Here is a 16,240-nt window from a genome sequence, read left to right on the forward strand (position 1 = left end):
TGTAAAAGATAACTTTATGTTATCTAAAATTAGAATCAAGTTTTTAGTATCTCTTTCTAAACTTTAACAAACTAAACAATTTAAACATACTAAAGCAGTGTTGTGCAAACAGCAGATTGTGAATAGATGATGAGTTTGAGTATACCTTCCTTGGATAGGCAGCTTGTAAAGCACTGAGATGTTACTAGCAGAGAATATTTGAGTGTGATGCCCTTTAAAATTAGTAAGTTCCAACAAATTTTGGGGGTGAACAGTTGCCTGAGTTTTAGCATCAGGGCTTGGAAATATGCTATTCTGTCTTCATTTTTAACCCTTTTGTATGTTTCCATAATTTCTTCCTAGATTTTGAGATCAAACTTTTATTCTATTAGAAGTCTATTTAATCAAATGGTAGGAGAAATAATGAATCATATTTAAAAATATGTTCTTTCTACTTACTTTTAGATTACTAGAGGAAAGATAGGCATCTTTTCCATTAGCCTGTTGTTATACTCCAGTGCAACCCCAAAATAACCACTATCTGATCCGTTGTAAAAGGCTGGCAGGAGGTCCCTATTGTGCATTTTGTCCTGGATTGATGATGTCTTCAGAGGCAATAATTTTTTGAATACTGCCCGTTTCTGTAGTCCCCCATGTGCATTTTATTCTGTTAGACTCAGCATGTACTGAGTTTAGATCTAATACTTTATATCTTTGTCCACCCTGTCCCTCACACTTGGAGTTCCTCCCCTGTCCATATCACTTGTTAGGTTTTAAGACCTACTTCATAATAAATGTCTGTAAGATCTCCCTGGCTTTTCCCCACTGCCTTATGTACTCTGAAATTCTGTTGTACTTCATATTGCACAATTTATCACTTTAAAGTGTGATATTCATATTTTAAGCATATATAGGCACCATGAAGGCAAAACTTGTGTCTTAAATCCTACCACACACACACTACCTGTGGCATTTTGTAAAGCCTGCTTCTGTGGCCTTTACAGCTCATATGGGATAGATACTGAATGGATATTTATTGATTCTTGGAGTAATCTCTGGATTGTGGTTCTATTGTTTTTTTAATTTATTTTTAATTGGAGGATAATTGCTTTACAATGTTGTGTTGGTGTTTGCTGCACAACAGGGTGAATCAACTGTAAGTATATGTATGTCCTTTCTTTCTTGAAGACTGGATTTGTGGTTCTTAAAAGTTAGGTTTACAGGCTATTAGACAGTCACTTATCCAGAAGTTCAATGGACAGTTCAAGGGGTTTGGTAGAATACTAGACAGTTTTTCTGTACTAAATTGTTTGTATTTTCTTCTTTATGAAAATAATTGATTAATTTTGAATATCATGGTTAACATGATGCAGTTAAACTTAATTCAGTAGTTTAAAACACTGCATGAAAGTCTGTTGGTTTTGCTAAGAGAAGGATGAAAGCTTCTCTGAAAAAATTATTCTTAACATAGTAAAAGAACAGTTTTGTTTCTTTTTCAGAAAGAAACATTTTGGCTTCTTGAAAAGGCTGAAGCTCACTAAAAATGTTAAAAGTTATCAAGCTGACTTTCTACAGTTAGAATATATTTAAAATGTTTCTTTATAACTTAAAAATTTTTAAAACCAAAGTTATCTGTAGTCTAAGAAAAGAAGGAAATCCGTGGAGGCACAGCACTGCTGTCCAATATATCATCAGCTTTGTTACTAATGAGATTCCAGCAGATTGATAATGCCAGAGGCCTTGGAGAGTTAAGATTCTAGAGGGAAAGCTGGTAAAATGTGTTGTTCTAAATGGCATAACCACTAAAATGAATAACTTAAAATCAGATGAGAAAAACTTATTAAAAGAGAAAACAAAGTAAAATAGTTTAACCCTTCTAATAACCAACTCTGCTTGATAGGAATATTGGATTTCAGTACTCTCATTTTCTTCTCCGATATATATATACACACACACATGACTTAGTGACTGAAAAAAAAAATAAACACATATATTCTAAAACCTGATATTTGGTTCCTAAATAAGAATTAACTTAAAAACCTTTTTTTAGAAATTTTCAAGCATAAATAAAAAATAAAGTGGGAATTTTAACTCCCATATACTCAGCTGCATCTTCAGTAATTTATCTGCAGCGTACAATCTCTTTTCATCCATATTCCTACCTGCTTCCTACCTGCTATATTATTTTAAAGCAAATCCTGTATTTTTTCAGTTTATTTGTAAATATTTTAATAAGTGTATCTCTTAAAGATAAGAGCTCAGTTTTTAAACATAATCAGAATACCTTAAAAAGTAGCATTTCTTAAATATCAGATAATATTCAGAAAGTGTTCAAATTTAACCTAGTTGTTCATTGGTGGATATTGTGATATTAAGATCTACCTGTTGGGTCAGGTGTTATCAGCCTTGCATTAATGGTTTTGTGCTGTACTTAGTCACTCAGTCGTGTCTGACTCTTTGCAGCCCTGTGGACTGTAGCCTGCCAGGCTCCTCTGTCCATGGGGATTCTCCAGGCAAGAATACTGGAGTGAATTGCCATGCCCTCCTCCAAGTGTCTTCCCAACCCAGGGATTGAACCGAGGTCTCATGCATTGCAGGCAGGTTCTTAACCAGCTGAGCTACCAGGAAAGCTCCATTAATGGTTTTAGTAGCTATTTAGTATTGTCTTTTTCCATTATTTCATTAGGGGTTACAGAACAGTAATAATGTAATTTTAATCTTGAGATAGCCACAGTTCAAATTTCTCTGATTGTCTTACAGTATTTTTAATTTTAAATTTTTTAATAATTTGAAGTTATATTTATCCTTATTCTTTTAAAATTTTATTTATTTTTTAATTGAAGGATAATTGCTTTACAGAATTTTGTTGGTTTCTGCCAAACATCAACATGAATCAGACATAGGTACACAAACTACGTAAGAATCAGTATCCAAATAAGGTCTCTACATTGCAATTGGGTAATATTCCGCCTCTTTTTAATCTGTATGCTCCCCCTTTTCTCCCTCTCTCTGCAGTTTATTTCTTGAAGAATCGGGAGTTAGAGTTTCTCCATTTGAATTTGCTGATTGCATCTCAGTGTTTCATTTAACATTGTTTTTCTGTAAATAGGTAATTAGAAATAGTCTTGAATCACATTCATGTTCAGTTTTTTTAACAGGAATATTTAGAAGCAATGTTGTGTCCTTAAGGCACACAGTATATAGTTCTTCCATTTTTTGTGAGCACATTGTAGCCTTTGGAATCTGTTCTCCACAATGGCTATTAAGAATGTGCTTGATTTCTTGAACCTACCCTGTTTATTTAACTTATATGCAGAGTACATCATGAGAAACACTAATATCAGTAACCTCAGATATGCAGATGACACCACCCTTATGGCAGAAAGTGAAGAGGAACTACAAACCCTCTTGATGAAAGTGAAAGTGGAGAGTGAAAAAGTTGGCTTAAAGCTCAACATTCAGAAAATGAAGATCATGGCATCCGGCCCCATCACTTCATGGGAAATAGATGGGGAAACAGTGGAAACAGTGTCAGACTTTATTTTTCTGGGCGCCAAAATCACTGCAGATGGTAACTGCAGCCATGAAATTAAAAGACGCTTACTCCTTGGAAGGAAAGTTACGACCAACCTAGATAGCATATTCAAAAGCAGAGACATTACTTTGCCAACAAAGGTTCGTCTAGTCAAGGCTATGGTTTTTCCTGTGGTCATGTATGGATGTGAGAGTTGGACTGTGAAGAAGGCTGAGCACCGAAGAATTGATGCTTTTGAACTGTGGTGTTGGAGAAGACTCCTGAGAGTCCCTTGGACTGCAAGGAGATCCAACCAGTCCATTCTAAAGGAGATCAGCCCTGGGATTTCTTTGGAAGGAATGATGCTAAAGCTGAAACCCCAGTACTTTGGCCACCTCATGCGAAGAGTTGACTCATTGGAAAAGACTCTGATGCTGGGAGGGATTGGGGGCAAGAGGAGAAGGGGACGACAGAGGATGAGATGGCTGGATGGCATCACTGACTCGATGGACATGAGTCTGAGTGAACTCTGGGAGTTGGTGATGGACAGGGAGGCCTGGCGTGCTGCGATTCATGGGGTTGCAAAGAGTTGGACACTAGTGAGCGACTGATCTGATCTGATCAAGGTATAAAGCAAAGGAGAAAAGGAAACATATAAACATCTGAATGCAGAGTTCCAAAGAATAGCAAGAAGAAATAAGAAAGCCTTCCTCAGCGATCAATGCAAAGAAATAGAGGAAAACAACAGAATGGGAAAGACTAGAGATCTCTTCAAGAAAATTAGAGATACCAAGGGAACATTTCACACAAAGATGGGCTCGATAAAGGACAGAAATGGTATGGACCTAACAGAAGCAGAAGATATTAAGAAGAGGTGGCAAGAATACATAGAAGAACTGTACAAAAAAGATCTTCACGACCCAGATAATCATGATGGGGTGATCACTCACCTAGAGCCAGACATCCTGGAATGTGAAGTCAAGTGGGCCTTAGAAAGCATCACTATGAACAAAGCTAGTGGAGGTGATGGAATTCCAGTTGAGTTATTTCAAATCCTGAAAGATGATGCTGTGAAAGTGCTGCACTCAGTATGCCAGCAAATTTGGAAAACTCAGCAGTGGCCACAGGACCGGAAAAGGTCAGTTTTCATTCCAATCCCAAAGAAAGGCAATGCCAAAGAATGCTCAAACTACCGCACAATTGCTCTCATCTCACAGCCTAGTAAAGTAATGCTCAAAATTCTGCAAGCCAGGCTTCAGCAATACATGAACCATGAACTTCCAGATGATCAAGCTGGTTTTAGAAAAGGCATAGGAACCAGAGATCAAATTGCCAACATCCGCTGGATCATTGAAAAAGCAAGAGTTCCAGAAAAACATCTATTTCTGCTTTATTGACTGTGCCAAAGCCTTTGACTGTGTGGATCACAACAAACTCTGGAAAATTCTGAGAGAGATGGGAATCCCAGACCACCTGACCTGCCTCTTAAGAAACCTATATGCAGGTCAGGAAGCAACAGTTAGAACTGGACATGGAACAACAGACTGGTTCCAAATAGGACAAGGAGTACGTCAAGGCTGTATATTGTCACCCTGCTTATTTAACTTCTATGCAGAGTACATCATGAGAAACGCTGATCTGGAAGAAGCACAAGCTGGAATCAAGATTGCCAGGAGAAATATCAATAACCTCAGATACGCAGATGACACCACCCTTATGGCAGAAAGTGAAGAAGAACTAAAAAGCCTCTTGATGAAAGTGAAAGTGGAGAGTGAAAAAGTTGGCTTAAAGCTCAACATTCAGAAAATGAAGATCATGGCATCCAGTCCCATCACTTCATGGGTAATAGATGGGGAAACAGTGGAAACAGTGTCAGACTTTATTTTGGGGGGCTCCAAAATCACTGCAGATGGTGACTGCAGCCATGAAATTAAAAGACACTTACTCCTTGGAAGAAAAGTTATGACCAACCTAGATAATATATTCAAAAGCAGAGACATTATTTTGCCAACAAAGGTCTGTCTAGTCAAGGCTATGGTTTTTCCTGTGGTCATGTATGGATGTGAGAGTTGGACTGTGAAGAAAGCTGAGCGCTCAAGAATTGATGCTTTTGAGCTGTGGTGTTGGAGAAGGCTCCTGAGAGTCCCTTGGACTGCAAGGAGATCCAACCAGTCCATTCTAAAGGAGATCAGCCCTGGGATTTCTTTGGAAGGAATGATGCTAAAGCTGAAACTCCAGTACTTTGGCCACCTCATGCGAAGAGTTGACTCATTGGAAAAGACTCTGATGCTGGGAGGGATTGGGGGCAAGGGGAGAAGGGGACGACAGAGGATGAGATGGCTGGATGGCATCACTGACTCGATGGACATGAGTCTGAGTAAACTCCGGGAGTTGGTGATGGACAGGGAGGCCTGGCATGCTGTGATTCATGGGGTCGCAAAGAGTCGAACACGACTGAAGTGACTTAGCAGCAGCATAATTTAAAAGTCCTTTTTAATTTTTATTACTCAAAATGTTTAAAAACTCTTCTATGTTTGTTTACTTTCACTGGGTAATTAAAACTTTTATTATAACAGAAAGCAATCTAAAACAAAATATTTTCATTTATCTAGCTTAGGGGATCTCTGTAGCTCTCAAGCATTGAGAATTGTTATAGATGATAATAAAAATAGAAGTATTGTATTTTACCTTTTGTATTATGTAGTATGTTCCCTTTTTAAAATACTGAAATTTTAAATTTTAAAGTGATTGGGTTTTTCATAGTTGTAATTTTTCTCCTTGTCAGTAAAATATTTAAAGAGTGGTAGGTGTTTTATTTAGTTGCCAAATATTTTTCCCTTTATGGTTTTATCCCATGTTTGTGTTGTTATTGTTGTTTAATTGCAAAGTCCTGCCTGATTCTTTGTGACCCTATGGACTGCAGCACACCAGGCTTCCCCATGCTTCACTATCTCCCAGAGTTTGCTTAAACTCATGTCCATCGAAGGCTTCCCTGATAGCTCAGTTAGTAAAGAATCCACCTGCAATGTGGGAGACCTGGGTTCGATCCCTGGGTTGGGAAGCTCCCCTGGAGAAGGAAAGGCTACCCACTCCAGTTTCCTGGCCTACAGAATTCCATGGACTGTATAGTCCACGGGGTCACAAAGAGTTGGTACAGAGTTTGACTAGAGTATGAATTAAGTTGGTAGCAAAGAAGATAGCAGGAAAACAAAAGAAAAGTTGAACATACACAGATCAGAAGAAAATGGAATAGAATTTATATTTGTGAGTAGTTGGCTAGGGGATTAACCATAAGAGATGAATACTCAATAAGTCCTTGAACTCTTTATTGCTTTTTCCTTGAAAAATATCAATATTTTAACTCTTTGTCTTCCTATAACTTTTGCTTAGCCAAGTTCTTAAACTCTTTTGTCCTTTCCCTTAGGTTATTTGGTTCATTTCTTCAATTATATTGCTTTTCTCTAAAATTCTCTAAATGGTATTTAGTATTTTAGGGGCCACCTATGTTACTAGATTATATAAAGGAGCAGAATTAATGTAGTTAATTCTGTAATGTCTCTTGTTTCTTTGTATATATATATTTAAAGTATTTTAATTTTTATATAAAGTATTTTTATTTTATATATATATATATGTTTTTAAGTATTTTTATTTATTTGGCTGCACCAAGTCTCAGTTTTTATTTATTTGACCATGCTGTGTCTTAGTTGCAGAACGCAGGATCTAGTTCCCTGACCAGGGATCGAACCTAGTTCCCTGCATTGAGAATGAGGGGTTTTAGCCCCTGGACCACCAGGGAAGTCCCTCTTTGTGTATATTTTAAAGTTACTTTGTTTTATTTTTTAAAAAAATTTAATTTTATTGGAGTGTAGTGGATTTATAGTTGTTTTAGTTTCAGGTGTACAGCAAATGGACTCAGTTATGCATATATGTATTTACATATGTTCATTCTTTTTTATATTTGTTTTCATTTAGGTTATCCATGAATTTTTTGTTTTGTTTTGTTTTAATCCGTGAATGTTGAGTAGAGTTTCCTCTGCTATACAGTAGGTCCTTGTTGGTTATTTGCCTTATATATGGTAGTGTATGTGTGTTCATTCCAAGCTCCTCATTTATCTCTCCCCTACAAGTTTTCCCTTTGGTAACCATCTGCTTGTTTTGATGTATGGAAGTCTTTTTCCATACATCATACATACAAGTCAGTTCATTTGTATCTTTTCTTAAAAATTAGATTCCACACATGAGTGATACCATGTGATATTTATCTTTCTCTTTCTGACTTACTTCACTTTAGTATGATAATCTCTAAGGTCCATCCAGTCAGTTCAGTTCAGTCACTCAGTCATGTCTGACTCTGCGACCCCACGGACTGCAGCACATCAAGCCTCCCTGTCCATCACCAACTCCTGAAGTTTACTCATTTTCATGTCCATTAGTTTGTGATTCCATCCAACCATCTCATCCTCTCTCATCCCCTTCTCCTTCTGCCTTCAGTCTTTCCCAGCATCAGGGTCTTTTCAAATGATTCAGTTCTTCACATCAGGTGGCCAAAGTATTGGAGCTTCAGCTTCAGCATCAATGAATATTCAGGACTGATTTCCTTTAGGATGGACTGGTTGGATCTCCTTGCAGTCCAAGGGACTCTCAAGAGTCTTCTCCAGCACCACAGTTCAAAAGCATCAATTCTTTGGCATGCAGCTTTCTTTATAGTCCAACTATAGTCCAGCTTTCTTTATAGTCCATCCATATTTGACTACTTTGACTAGATGGACCTTTGTTGGTAAAGTAATGTCTCTGCTTTTTAATATGCTATCTAGGTTGGTCATAACTTTTCTTCCAAGGAGCAAGCATCTTTTAATTTCATGGCTGCAGTCACCATCTGCAGTGATTTTGGAGCCCCCCAAAATAGTCTGTCACTGTTTCCACTGTTTCCCCATCTATTTGCCATGAAGTGATGGGACCAGATGCCATGATCTTCATTTTCTGAATGTTGAGTTTTAAGCCAACTTTTTCACTCTCTTCTTTCATTTCATCAAGAGGCTTTCTCACTTTCTGCCATAAGGGTGGTGTCCTCTGCATATCTGAGGTTATTGATATTTCTCCCAGCAGTCTTGATTCCAGCTTGTGCTTCCTCCAGCCCAGCATTTCTCATGATGTATTCTGCATAGAAGTTAAATAAGCAGCGTGACAATATACAGCCTTGATGTCCTCCTTTGCGATTTGGAACCAGTCTATATTGTTCCATGTCCAGTTCTAACTGTTGCTTCCTGACCTGCATACAGATTTCTCAAGAGGCAGGTTAGGTGGTCTGATATTCCCATCTCTTGAAGAATTTTCCAGAGTTTGTTGTGGTCCACACAGTCAAAGCCTTTGGTGTAGTCAATAAAGCAGAAGTAGATGTTTTTCTGAAAGTCTCTTGCTTTTTTGATGATCCAACAGATGTTGGCAATTTGATCTCTGGTTCCTCAGCCTTTTCTAAATGCAGCTTGAACATCTGGAAGTTCATGGTTCACATACTGTTGAAACCTGGCTTGGATAATTTTGAGCATTACTTTACTAGTGTGTGAGATGAGTGCAATTGTGCGGTAGTTTGAGCAGTTTTTGGCATTGCCTTTCTTTGGGATTGGAATGAAAACTGATCTTTTCCAGTCCTGTGGCCACTGCTGAGTTTTCCAAATTTGCTGGCATATTGACTGCAGCACTTTCACAGCATCATCTTTTAGGATTTGAAATAGCTCAACTGGAATTCCATCACCTCCACTAGCTTTGTTCGTAGTGATGCTTTCTAAGGCCCACTTGACTTCGCATTCCAGGATGTCTGGCTCTAGGTTGATGATCACCATCATGATTATCTGGGTTGTGAAATTCTTTTTTGTATAGTTCTTCTGTATATTCTCGCCACCTCCTCTTAATATCTTCTACTTCTGTTAGGTCCATATTATTTCTGTCCTTTTTGTGCCCATCTTTGTATGAAATTTTCCCTTGGTATCTCTAATTTTGTTGAAGAGATCTCTAGACTTTTCCATTCTATTGTTTTCCTCTATTTCTTTGCACTGATCACTAAGGAAGGCTTTCTTCTTGCTATTTCTCTCCTTGCTATTCTTTGGAACTCTGCATTCACATGCTTATATCTTTTCTTTTTCCTTTGCCTTTTGCTTCTTTTCTGTTCACAGCTATTTGTAAGGCCTCCTCAGACAGCCATTTTGCCTTTTTGCATTTCTTTTCCTTGGGGATGGTCTTGATCCCTGTCTCCTGTACAATGTCATGAATCTTCGTCCATAGTTCTTCAGGCACTGTGTCTATCAGATCTAATCCGTTGAATCTATTGGTCACTTCCACTGTATAATTGTAAGGGATTTGATTTAGGTCATACCTGAATGGTCTAATGGTTTTCCCTACTTTTTTCAATTTAAGTCTGAATTTGGCAATAAGGAGTTCATGGTCTGTGCCATAGTCAGCTCCTGGTCTTGTTTTTGCTGACTGTATAGAGCTTCTCCATCTTTGGCTGCAAAGAATACAATCAATCTGATTTCGGTGTTGACCATCTGGTGATGTCCATGTGTAGAGTCTTCTGTTGTGTTGTTGGAAGAGGGTGTTTGCTATGACCAGTGCGTTCTCTTGGCAAAACTCTTATTAGCCTTTTCCCTTCTTCGTATTGCACTCCAAGGCCAAATTTGCCTGTTACTCCAGGTGTTTCTTGACTTCCTACTTTTGCATTCCAGTCCCCTGTAATGAAAAGGACATCTTTTTTGGGTGTTATCCATGTTGCTGCAAGTAATGTTGTTTCATTCTTTGTTATGACTGAGCAGTATTATGTTGTATATATGTACCATGTAACTTAATTTTGCTGCTTTATGACTTCAGTACTTGGTCTAATTTTATGCTTGCTCTCTTCCCCCAGCCATTTTTTTAGTAATGTTTTTAACAGTTAATAGTATGAATTCTTAATATCTTAAATTATATTTGTATTATTTTACCTCAAACCCCTATGTCTTTTATTTTTCTTGGTGGATTTCAGTGATCTTACTTGAGCATCATGAATACACTGAAACTATTTTTATTTCTCTTAGAGGAGTACAAATAATTTCCCTGAGATTGTTTTGTTACTGTCAGACTCCTAAGCCTGTGTAAAAGCTTGAAAATGCTCCTTTGTAGAATTCTCTTAAAATTTACTCACTCCCCTGAACACACTTGTGCACAGATGTGCATGTGTGCGCATGCACACTCACACTTACTTTCACATATGCAGAGTTGGGGTGCAGAAGGACAGAACCATGACTGCACTGATATTTTGAGGACTTATATAAGGCATGTTAGGTTAAGGTTCGGAAAAGGCAATGGCACCCCACTCTAGTACTCTTGCCTGGAAAATCCCATGGACGGAGGAGCCTGGTAGGCTGCAGTCCATGGGATCGCTGAGGGTCGGACATGACTGAGCGACTTCACTTTCACTTTTCACTTTCATGCGTTGGAGAAGGAAACGGCAACCCACTCCAGCCTTCTTGCCTGGAGAATCCCAGGGACAGTGGAGCCTGGTGGGCTGCTGTCTATGGGATTGGTCAGAGTCGGACACGACTGAAGTGACTTAGCAGCAGCAGCAGCAGCAGGTTAAGGTTACTGTTTTAGAAAGAGTGTACAAGTTTTACCCCTTCTGATTGGAGGGTCATAATTGGTAACAAAAGACCCTACAATTATCTGATATTGAGGATAAGAGTAAATTATCTTTGAAAATGTATTCTTATGTTTGCAAACTATGTTTTAAAAATGAGTCAGTAGAATGAAGAAAATTAAGAACTAGTGAAATAACAAAGTATGATCTTAAATGTTTAAATAGTTTGTCAGGTTACATTTTACAAGTCACTTATCTTGTTTTCACATTTGTGAAGTGAAGCACTTATGCTGAATTATTTCAGATACAGATCCTACAAAGCTTTGGCCTCTACATGCAGGTGTGATGGGCAGATGGAACTTAGGATGCTTTTACCTATGCTGTGCTACAGAGAGCTCAGTCACTTGGATTTCAGTCATTTTAAATGTAAACAGAGAAGAGCAAATTCACAGAGGATTGTTTCTTCTTCCAGTACTATGTATACTACTGTTTCTGATTAAAAAAAAAAGTAAAGCAAGTTCCACCTCTGCTCTCTCAAAACATTTGAAACAAACCCATAGAAAATATAAATGAAAAAAGTTTTTCATCAAGACTTTTCTCCTTTGAAACATTGGGAGCATGTGTATAAACATTTTGATCCTGAATCTCTAGTGCTGATATCTCTAGTGCTGATAACTGTATGAACTTGTTTAGTCCATTAAGTCGTGTCTCTTTTGCAACCCTATGGACTATAGCCCACTAAGGCTCCTCTGTCCGTGGGATTTCCCAGGCGAGAAGACTGGAGTGGGTTGCCATTTCCTCCTTCTGGGGATCGTAAGTTTATGGCAGAGGAGCTCTTTAGCTGTGGCTGCTTTTTGAGTAGCTTATATAAATAGGCTTGAAGAGTGATCTGAATTAAGTGAGAGTATATAGCTCAGTAGATCTTAGCCATTTCAGAAGTGCTTGAAAGAGGAGCAAAAAAGGATGAACATAATATACCTTCACTTACAAATACTTTTACATACTCACATATATCCCTGTAGTCTTTTTTGAGAGCAAATATAGGCTGATGATTTGCTATGTAAACATCTACAGGATCTACTAAAATAGATTCTCCACTTATTTAATGAAAATATCTAAGTTTCACTCATTCATTTATTTAGATTCAAAGCAAACTAATTTCATAAAAATGCAGCTGCTTCAACATTTGTGACTTAACGTATAAGAGATTCCATAGTTGTTGATTAGTTATACATTGATCCCTAAGGTAATATGTGAACTTCAATTATAACGCCTGAACTTTGTAAATGTACTTCTTTTCACTAGAAAACTGTTGCCAATAAAGAGTTTTTGGTCAAAAAATTTTAGTAGAGCAGGATTTACTGACTTGTTACTTATTTTTCATTGGCTACTTTCATTGGCTAGTAGGAAATTCTTTTGGATTATTATCCAGCTGACATATATTAAGTGAAATATAAGTGATACCTGAATCTTAGGGGGAGAAAAAAGGAAAACAGTTTAAAATATTGCCATTTTATATATTTTTTTATATACAGCTTTCTATGTAAAATTAGGCTTTTGGGACATCCTAAGACAATCTACCTTAATTTTTACAGGAGAGAACCTCTGAGAAAGTAAGGGATTTTCCCCAAATTATATGATTAAAAGCAGAGTAAAGGTTAGAATTCAGGTATTCCAACTTTGAGACTCTCCCTTTCTCCCCAGTCATCCATTACATTCTGCTCTTCATTCATTATCAGGCAGCAACTTCTAGCCTGAAAAAACAATCACATTTTTCTAAAAGCTTATATTTTAAAATCTTCACTCAGAATCAGTGACTACAGATTTAGAATTCTAGAGTAAAGCCTGTTAGGCATGAAAATTAACTTTGAGACTATGAACAACTTAGCAGCACTTTTTTTCTTCAATTTGTTCTGTCTCACATTAGAATACTTAGATGTAAAGCATTATTTATTTATACAAAAGGCTATATTCATTTTTTTCTGTAGCTATTTGGAAATATTTTTTGCTCTGGAGAGATATAAAATATTCTTTTGCATTAGATGATAAAAATTGGAACTTATTTTTTACAAGTTCTATTTGTGGACACATAGTTTGTTAGCTCATTTTCTACTTTAATTTTGGAATGGGAGTAGTTTTTGAATAATTAGGATGTAGGAGAATCAGTTAAGGTGAGTAAATAATTTACTTTAAAATCCGTGGAGTAGAATTTTTATATGTTATATTATCAGAATTTTCCATCTGTCAGTCTATGTTTTATAAATGTTTTCCCTACCACAGGAAAATTAACAAAGCTAACAATTGGGGGATCATTACCTTCTTTTTAAAAGACATATCAGGAATTTAAAATAAATAACTTGGAGGTATAGAGGAGCACTCAAAGTTGTAACTAACTTGTGGACTTCAGTAATGGTCCAAGACCATAGTGGTTGAGGGCTACAATCCGTGTTTATATGCACGTTCTTAGCATCAGTTACTGAAGCCTTATAACAAATGCATTTTTAAAAAATTATGGCTTACTAACTTCATTAATTAAAATCCTATTGATGAAAGTTATTCTATCTTAGAAAGTAGCCTTAGGCATTCTCCTTGAATTTATTGATTTAGAACAAAGTGTTTGAAAAAGCATATGAAAGGCTTTGGAATAACTGCAGTGCACATGGTGTCCAGCTTACTGGTGGATAGTTTTCTGTTTTTATAGTTTATAAGGCAGAGTACTTTAAACTTCTTTTTAAGTGGAATTTTGCCTCAGTAATAAGCAGTATTCTGTCCAAAGGGTGTCAACATTTTGTAATGTCAAGGCTTCACTGTGGTCTAAAGTGGTACAACATTTTAATTTGGAAAGTTGGTCAGGGACATCCATATGATGGTATACATTTCCCAGTGCTTCCGTGTTCTAATAAATTGGGATGAAAAATAATTAAGATTTACATTAAATTAGATGTTTTCAAAGTTGATGGCGGAATTCCCTGGCAGTCCAGAGGTTAGGACTCAGTGCTTTCAGTGCCAGGGCCTGAATTTGATCCCTGGTCAGAAAATTAAGGTTCTTCAGGTAAAAAAAAAAGGTTGAGGAGTCAGGGGAAAAGGGTTTGGGATGACGCTTATGGAATTTGGGACTCTAATGTGGGAGGTGGGGGAGGTCAAAGCAGCCCTTACATGATAAATAGAAGGGAAATTTTGATCAGAGCCTTTAGGTCACATGATTCTGTCCCTTTTTGTGTGTGTTACAGGCAAAGGGGAAGATAGCGATGTACTCAGTATAAATGCAGACGCTTATGACAGCGACATAGAAGGCCCCTGTAATGAAGAAGCAGCTGCTCCTGAGGTCCCAGAAAATACAGTCCAGAGTGAAGCTGGTCAGATAGATGACCTGGAGAAAGACATTGAGAAAAGCGTGAACGAGATTCTGGGACTTGCAGAGTCCAGTCCAAAGGAGCCCAAAGCCGCCACCCTGACTGTTCCTCCGCCGGAAGATGTTCAGCCTTCAGCACAGCAGCTGGAGCTGCTTGAACTTGAAATGAGGGCCAGAGCTATTAAAGCCCTGATGAAAGCTGGTGATATAAAAAAGCCAGCCTAGTTTATTTAAATTGTGTCTGAATATTGGATGTGTTTGAACAATGCCACACTATATCATTTTGTATCTAAAGTTTATCTGGGGGTCTTACCTGATATTTCTCATATAACTCTTACTAGATAAACTCATCTTAGGTCTAAAATACATGTTATTGTTGTTACTTTTGTATTATGTAGTTGTTTTTTGAATTCATGACACATATCCTTGGGTACTCTAGATACTTTGTTAGATGAGTATTTAGTATATCTGAAAATTAATATCTGAAAAGCCATTAGCTAAAAAGAGTCATGGTATTTTTTTCCTTTATTTTGAAATATTTTGGCATCAAACCAAAAAGTTTATGATAGATTGACCAAGCATGTTGCCTTCAGGCTATCTATATTTTGCAATAGAATATTAAATTATTGCTCCTAGGTATATTTACAATTTAAGTTGAGTTATGTTTATATGCACTTTTAAAATATGTGCCATTTTGAAGATGCCTTTTATGGGTATGGACTTAGTAAAAACTGAACAACATTTTTGTTACAAGGCAGAGATCCAAAGTGGCTGAGCAAAGCTTTTTTATAAAAAAGTAAAAATAAGGACTTAGTTTAAAGCATTTTTTAACAACGTCGAATTAATTGTCCAACTTTAATTCCAGCAAACCATTCTAACAAGTATTTGATACTGTCGAACTCTTAGTTCAGTTTTTTTCCTTCTGTAAAAAGGGCACACATTTTCATTTACATTCCAGGCAGTTAGGAGAAGGAGACTATTTTATTGTACAGGCTTTCATCTGATGTTTTTGCTTGAAAATCTTATGTGCTATAATTCCATGAATTAAAAATCATTAAGACTATCATTCTAGATCTGAGGACTTTTGATAGATTTCCAAAAATGAATTTAATTTCAGGAAGTTTTGATAAGTGGATGTAATAATTAATCTAATTTTGTATAGTTTTTGTAAATAGATTAACATGCTGCCACAATTATGAATGCTTTTTGTCCCATCACTAATTGTAGCTGTTTGATACCAGAATAAATTTAGGTAGAGACTCTTAACTTAAAATAAATTTTTTTTTGTAAAATATAAATCTGAAACTGTTGTTTTTATATTTGCTAACAAATATAGTATATTTATAAGGCATGTTCTGTTAGTGTTGTGGGAGGATTTTCCTTATACACAAAAGAACTTAGAGGGATAAAAGCTGGCTTAATTATATATAAATTTTAGAGGATCTCTTATGAAAATAGTACTTGGGCTTCCCTGATAGCTCAGTTGGTAATCTGCCTACAATGCTGGAGACCCGAGTTCGATTCCTGGGTCAGGAAGATCCGCTGGAGAAGGGATAGGCTACCCACTCCAGTATTCTTGGACTTCCCTTGTGATTCAGCTGATAAAGAATCTGCCTGCAATGTGAAAAACCTGGGTTTGATCCATGGGTTGGGAAGATCCACTGGAGAAGGGAAAGGCTACCCATTCCAGTATTCTGGCCCAGAGGATTCCATGGATTGTATAGTCCATGGGGTCACAGTCAGACACGACTGAGTGACTCACTTTCTTTTTCACTTATGGAAATAA

At 37.0% G+C, this 16,240-nt stretch overlaps 1 protein-coding gene across 3 annotated transcripts in view; it reads left to right on the top strand.

Moving 5' to 3' along the window:
* The window catches only part of CAAP1 (caspase activity and apoptosis inhibitor 1), a 74,146-nt gene extending 58,394 nt beyond the window's left edge, over positions 1-15,752 (top strand). For all 3 annotated transcript variants that reach the window (XM_061425119.1, XM_061425116.1, XM_061425118.1), the window contains exon 6: positions 14,333-15,752. In XM_061425119.1, the coding sequence (XP_061281103.1) occupies positions 14,333-14,679 (347 nt within the window). In that variant the 3' untranslated portion in view covers positions 14,680-15,752. The remainder of the gene's footprint in view (positions 1-14,332) is intronic.
* The last annotated feature ends 488 nt before the right edge of the window (positions 15,753-16,240 follow it).

Source organism: Bos javanicus, chromosome 8 (genome assembly GCF_032452875.1).
Source record: "Bos javanicus breed banteng chromosome 8, ARS-OSU_banteng_1.0, whole genome shotgun sequence".
In the NCBI taxonomy this organism is placed as follows: domain Eukaryota; kingdom Metazoa; phylum Chordata; class Mammalia; order Artiodactyla; family Bovidae; genus Bos; species Bos javanicus.